The sequence below is a fragment of the Echinops telfairi genome, unplaced genomic scaffold, assembly GCF_000313985.2.
Source record: "Echinops telfairi isolate 266 unplaced genomic scaffold, ASM31398v2 ScPeMD7_3;HRSCAF=10, whole genome shotgun sequence".
Lineage (NCBI taxonomy): Eukaryota > Metazoa > Chordata > Mammalia > Afrosoricida > Tenrecidae > Echinops > Echinops telfairi.
The window spans coordinates 54,257,669-54,263,977 of record NW_022103899.1 but is presented as its reverse complement, the minus strand read 5'-3'; the positions used below and the strand labels follow the sequence as shown (position 1 = coordinate 54,263,977).

The following is a 6,309-nucleotide window of genomic DNA, read 5'->3' as shown; positions in this document are numbered from 1 at the left end:
TGGTTTCCTGGTTCTTCCATGCATTGCAGTGTTTGATGCTTTTGTCGCTGTTTTTTTAGGGATGCTTATAGTAGTCCATTGTGTGTATGGACCACTGTTTCTTTATCCATTCTTCCACTGTTGGGTATCTGGGCTGCTTCCAGTTTCTCTGGACACGGGAGAGCACACCTCCACTTGTGGTTGTGTCGTATTTCTTTAGGGTTTATGCCTAAGAGTGGAACTGCTGGATCATATGGGATTTCCATTTCCAGTTGCTTTAAGTATCGCCATTCATTTTCCCCAGTGGCTGTATGTATTTATAAGTCCACTAGCAGTGACTGCCAGTTCCAATCTCTCCACAGCCTGACCAGCATTTGTTGTTTTCTGTTTTTGGTTCTAATCTATTTGTGTCAACCAGGGACTTTTAAAGAACTTTTAACTGGGATTAATATTAATAAAATAGGGGAAAGGTCGTTTCGGTTCAGTGGATTTTTCTTTAATAAGGCATGCGTGGCAGTTCAATTTTATGTCAACTTGAATATGTACGAAAGTGTAGGGGTGAAATCCGGCCTGTTAATTAGGTCTCAGCCTGAAGATGCCTTCCAGGGGGTGTGGCCTTCTTGTTGGGAAGAAACCTGGAATCTCTGCCTCCCTCTACCTTCCTGCTTGCTGGGACTCTGTCTGCCTCTAGGAGTGGCCTCCTGTGGGCAGCCTAACTCTGATTGCTGCCTGCACCCTGCTGTGTTTCGACTAAGTTTGGATCCATGCAAATCTTCACCCACCCACCTCAGGCCTTCCTGCCTCCTGCTTCACCTTTCTGTAGCATACAGCTGCAGCTACCTGTGTCTGAAGCAGCAATTCTCAACCTGTGGGTCGTGACCCCTTTGGGGGTCAGACGACCCTTTCACAGAGGTCACCTAAGACCATCGGGATACACATATTTCCGATGGTCTTAGGAACTGAGACACCACTCCTCTATCCGTATCCAGGCAGGTCCGCCCACATAAGAGTCCCCGGCGTGAAGACCGTTACCCATACAACACCATGCTTCAAGACAAAATTTCATTTATTTGTCATTAGAAATAAATATTTCACAATATAATTACATATTGTTTTATGTAATTATATTTTAATCTGAAAGCAGATTAATCATGCTCCTTTCATTATGTTCAAGTTTTACCAGTGAAAATACATCTTGCATAACAGATATTTACATTATGATTCATAACAGTAGGAAAATGACAGTTATGAAGTAGCAACGAAAATCATTTTATGGTTGCGGGGGTCACCACCACATGAGGAACTGTATCATAGGGTCTTGGTATTAGGAAGGGTGAGAACCACTGGTCTAATGATTCTCATCAGGTTTGCATCAAACTTAAGGAACTAAGTTGTAGTGGGTTGGGGAAACCTCTTGATATAAACCTCTTTTTTAGAGATAAATGAGTGTCTTGTTTCTCTAGATAACCTGGGAAAACACAGCAGCTAATACAATATATAGATTTCCTAAGCCTCTCCCTGCTATTCGTTTTCATCTGCCTGTTTTCATGCGAACATTTACCTAACAGATCCATAAAGTCCCCCCTCCACCTTTCTTCACTCTTCCATTATATCTGTGATTCCTGTAAGCGTCCTCATAATCACATTTTGTCCTACTGGACTCTGAACTGCTTTCCGTAATTCATTTTTCATAAGCGCTAAACGTTAACCAGAAGCTTCCGGATAAAAAGGCAAGACGTTGCCGCACACTGCTACTGTGACAGAGGCTTCTCGCCGACCCAGGGGTGACCATGACCTGCTGTGAAGGGTGGACGTCCTGCAATGGGTTCAGCCTGCTGTTTCTGCTGCTGTTTGGAGTCATTCTCAATGCAGTGCCTCTGGTTATCAGCACGCTGGAGGGGAACAAAGCCTTGGAAAACCCCATCTCTTGCTTTGAGTGGTGGTTCCCAGGAATTATAGGAGCAGGCTTGATGGTGAGTAATATTCTTTGGCCAGATTTGGAGAAGGGGCGGCCCTATTTTACCAAACGAATTCTGGAAGACCGTCTTTCAGTCTTGTCGTTAGCTCCAAGGTGAAGCGGAATGATAGGATATTGATTGATTGATTGATACTTATGGAGATCCCTTTATTAAGTCTTAGATGGGACAAAGAAGGGCAAAGGCCATTCTTGCAGATGATGGAGGCAACCAACAGGAGGTCCTAATGGTGGCCAAAGACTCACAGCCCCGTGGCTAGTTAAATAGAATGTGGAAATCAAGTACTCTGGCATTAATTTATACTGGTAATCAGGGAAGAGTGGTAAACTCCCTAAACAGACTAGGTAGTTTGGAGGGAAATTGATTGAATTGTTACCTATCACAGTTCTGCATACTTTGGCCTGTGCTTCAACCTGTCTGCGGCCAGTGCCGGTTTCTAGATCTTTACAGGGAAGGCCATGGGGATGGGAAGAAACATGGCCAGGCATGAAGAACCTCCTGGCCGAGCACCCTTGTGGATGTCAAAGTGGCAGGGCCTGCATCCAAAGGGGCTGGGTCTAAGAAATTTGGAACTTGATGCCCTAGCTCTCAGATCTCCTGGACTTTGGATTCAGATCTTTGACTCAGAAGACTAGGACATTCATTTAATAGTTTGATGACCATGCATAGGTTGGCCTTTGTTGAGATCCACAGGTAATACAGAATTCATACAGTTAATTATTTTATAAAGAAGCCCCCAGGATAACTGCTCATGAATCACCTGAGATACTTCCAATAGGTCCCCAGGCCTTCTGCTGCAGAAGACTTGGCTTAGACCTACTTGTGTGGTGTGTTGGGACCTGGCGGGACCCCTCAGCCCCAGTTCTATCTGGCATTGTGTTCCTTTCAGCAAATCATTAACCTGCGTTTCTACTTCCACAGGTGTAAAATCAGGAGCTTTTGTTTGTTCTGCCTGTTAGCGCTCCCTCAGGGGTCTGGTGACAGCACAGAAATGAGTGTGTGTGAGTGTGCGTGTGTATGAAAATATCACAGTGCTGATTACCTCAGCGTTCCGGGGATGATGACCATGGCGGGGTGACTTTTAAAGAATTTCAGGACACAGTTTTCTTCCTGAATCACTAATCCACAATAACCAGTTATTAGGATGGGTCTCATCTCCAGAATTGTAACTGCGACAGGGTTTCAGAGAGTTCATAGGAAAAAAGGAATGAAAAGAGAAAGGAGTTTTCCCATGAACTTTCTGGAGCCCCCTTCATACATACTCCTAGGTTACCACGTATTCAACTTCAGATCTTTTTAAAAACAGTGTCCTCAGGCTGGGCCTCTGAACTTGAGACTGTTTTGACATCCAAAACGCCGTTCGAGGGACCATTCCCCAAAGGTTGCTGGTTGTTTATTTGTTTTTTCACTAAGACGGAGAGCAGTCTACCCCACCCCTGCTTTGGGTAGAAAGGAGTTATGGACTGGGCAGTTCGAACCCACCAGCTGCTCCTGGGGAGAAAGAGGCTTTCTTTTCTTTAAAAAAAAAATTTTTTTTAATTGTTTTATGAGGGGCAAGGCTTTCTACTCATGTAAAGATTCACAGCTTCAGAAACCCACAGGGACAGTTCTACTCTCTCCTACAGGGTGGCTATGAGTCAGAATTGACTCAATGATGGTGAGTTTAATTGAGTCTCTTTCAGGTGGGGGCCATTTGAAGGAGCTACTTAAAGGGAAAGCTTTGGAAAGCTCTGGGTTGCCTCTTCAAACTATCCTGAGCGTTTCTCTTCCAGGAATGTCATAGCGAGCCTCTCCCTTAGTGGAGACTGCTCTCCACTGGAGTCCTGACCAAAGGATCTGTCTCTGGTCAGGCCAGCAGTAGGGAGCAGCTGGTTAAATGTAATTTTGTGATAGAATTTCCCTGCTGTGCCTAAAGGTTCCAAATTCAAACAATCCACTCAGCACAACCCAGATTGCTTTAGGTAGAAATTTGCTTAGCCACAAAGCCTTCCTGCCAGGCTCAGCCTGTGAGGCATCATCGGAACCTGAGAGGATGGCACACACACACACACACACACACACACACACACACACACACACACACGCTCCTTGTATCTGTCTTTTGGGAAGGTGGGGAAAAGACCAGAAAGACACAGAGAGAGGGCAGAAACCTCTGTCTACTGCTCTGGTCCAGCCAGCGGGTCCCTGGTTAGCGCATTCGTCTCTAACCATCTGCCTGAGCAGGTACCATCACTTGCACTTTATAGACTCACGAACAGATGTGTGTTAACATCACACAACAGAAGTGAAATCGAACTCCTGGTTTACCTGGCTCCCAGGTTCTGTTTTCTGCCTGTATCAGAGCCATCACCCTCCTGCTTCAGGCTCGCCGCAGAGATGGGTACAAGCCACACATTCCAGGGAGCCGGTTCCTGAAGCTTACAAAAGTTCAAGAAGGCCACGGCCAAGTTTCGTGGGGAATCAGAACTTCCTTGTTCCGGGACCGTTTACTTTATTACTTTCCGTCAGTAGTAATGAAAGGCTCAATCCCAGGCTATCTTTATTACCCACGCTAAGTCCTGCTGTGAGAATGGCCAAGCTCGTCGGCAAAGTCCAACCAACAGGCAGCTTGTAGAGTGAGCACCACGTGCTGTGGGCAGAAGGGCTCAAATACACGTGGGCTTTCATGGTCTTCCACTGCTTGTGGATGGAAGGAACAGCGTCTTTTCCCCAAAAGGAAGTGTGCCTTTTCTCCACAACCCTCAGAAAGCTGACGCAGAAACACTACTAGGTAAGAAGCGATTACCACCTGTAATAAGTACTTTGGTGCTAACTCTTGAAGTCTTTCCAACATGTCTTCAGTGGTTTAAAGCCCCACCCACTGCCATCGAGTCAGTGAGATGCAAACTAAAAAACCAAACTCACCATCATCAAGTCCATGCTGACTCAGGGGCCCTATAGGGCAGAGAACTGCATCTGTGGGGTTCGGAGCCTGTCACTCTACACAGGAGTAGAAAGCCTCATCTTTCTCCCGCAGAGCTGCTGGTGGTTTCAAATGGCAGACCTAGTGGCCCATGCCACGTGACCCTTTGGATTGGAGCTGACAATCTCATCTCTCTTTCTCGGAGCAGACTGTGGGTTTGAACCATGAACCTTGTGGTTAGCACCCACTGTGACACATAGGCTAAATTACTACACTTGATTTAGCCAAAAGGCTGAGAAGTGATACACAGGCTAAGCGCTGCTCAGAAAATAAGGGCTTTCTCAGGAAGACAAGTCATGGACTTCATTATTAATACCTTCAGGAAATGCACCCATTTTATGGTTTTATGATACACTTCAAACAAAGGCGAGTCTTTAGATCCCCTGAAAGCCATAACTAACCACAATAAAACTGTTGTTTTTAACCTGCTGGACTGCTGAATGGAAAAATCAATATCCATGCCATCATTCCAGCATGCACTGATAAATGGAAAAATCAATGCTCACGTTGCATTTCCAAGAAAAAAAAAAAAGTGAAAGAGCTTTCTTTTTTGGGGGGTGGGGGGTGGGGGGAGTGAGCAGAAAAGTTAGCTGAAGTTAATTGTACTTCTGATTCAAATCATGCATCTCCTCTGATTTTACTTGTTTCATGCTAGTTCATCACCATTACTAAAGCCTTAACAGAGAACAAATTGTACAAAGCTAATCCAATGAGAAGACATTAGATGTAAGAGGCATTTGCACAATAGAACTGTTTTATTTATCACCGCTTGGGGTACTTTCATGGTGAAGTGTCCAGGGGGCTCTTCAATCCCAAACCCAAGTCAACATCCTGCTGTCAAGGTAATCTGATCTCAGGGGATCTCCCCCAAATATCCAAACTTACTGTCATCCAAGTTGATGCCAACTCACAGTAACCTCGTAAGACAGGGTAGAACTGCCTCTGCGAGTCTCTGAGGCCCTAACTCTGGAACCCCATCTTCCTCCCGTGGAGCAGCTGGTAGTTTTGAACCGCCAATCTGGCAGATTGCAGCTCCACTTAGAGCCAGGATGCCACCAGGGACCCTCCAGGACAAGTAAAGTGTGTGTGTGTGTGTGTGTGTGTGTGTGTGTGTATGTCTGTTTGTCTGTTGAGGCTGTAAGTCATCACAGGAAGGGATTCTCCAGGGACCCTCAAGGACAAGTAAAGTGTGTGTGTGTGTGTGTGTGTGTGTGTGTGTGTGTGTGTGTGTGTCTGTTGAGGCTGTAAGTCATCACAGGAAGGGATTCTCCCCAGGAGAAACTGTTGGGTCGAACTGCTGATCTCTTTGTTAGCAGCCCCACCTGTGCCACTGGGACTCCAGGGGGCTCCCGAAAGCTTGAATTCTCCCCTGAGAGTTTTATTTTTATTTTT

At 45.7% G+C, this 6,309-nt stretch overlaps 1 protein-coding gene across 1 annotated transcript in view; it reads left to right on the top strand.

The window, feature by feature from the left end:
* Window positions 1-1,769: 1,769 nt before the first annotated feature.
* The window catches only part of TM4SF20 (transmembrane 4 L six family member 20), a 12,476-nt gene continuing 7,936 nt past the window's right edge, over window positions 1,770-6,309 (top strand). The window contains exon 1 of the mRNA XM_004701657.2: window positions 1,770-1,952. Within this exon, the coding sequence (XP_004701714.1) occupies window positions 1,770-1,952 (183 nt within the window). The remainder of the gene's footprint in view (window positions 1,953-6,309) is intronic.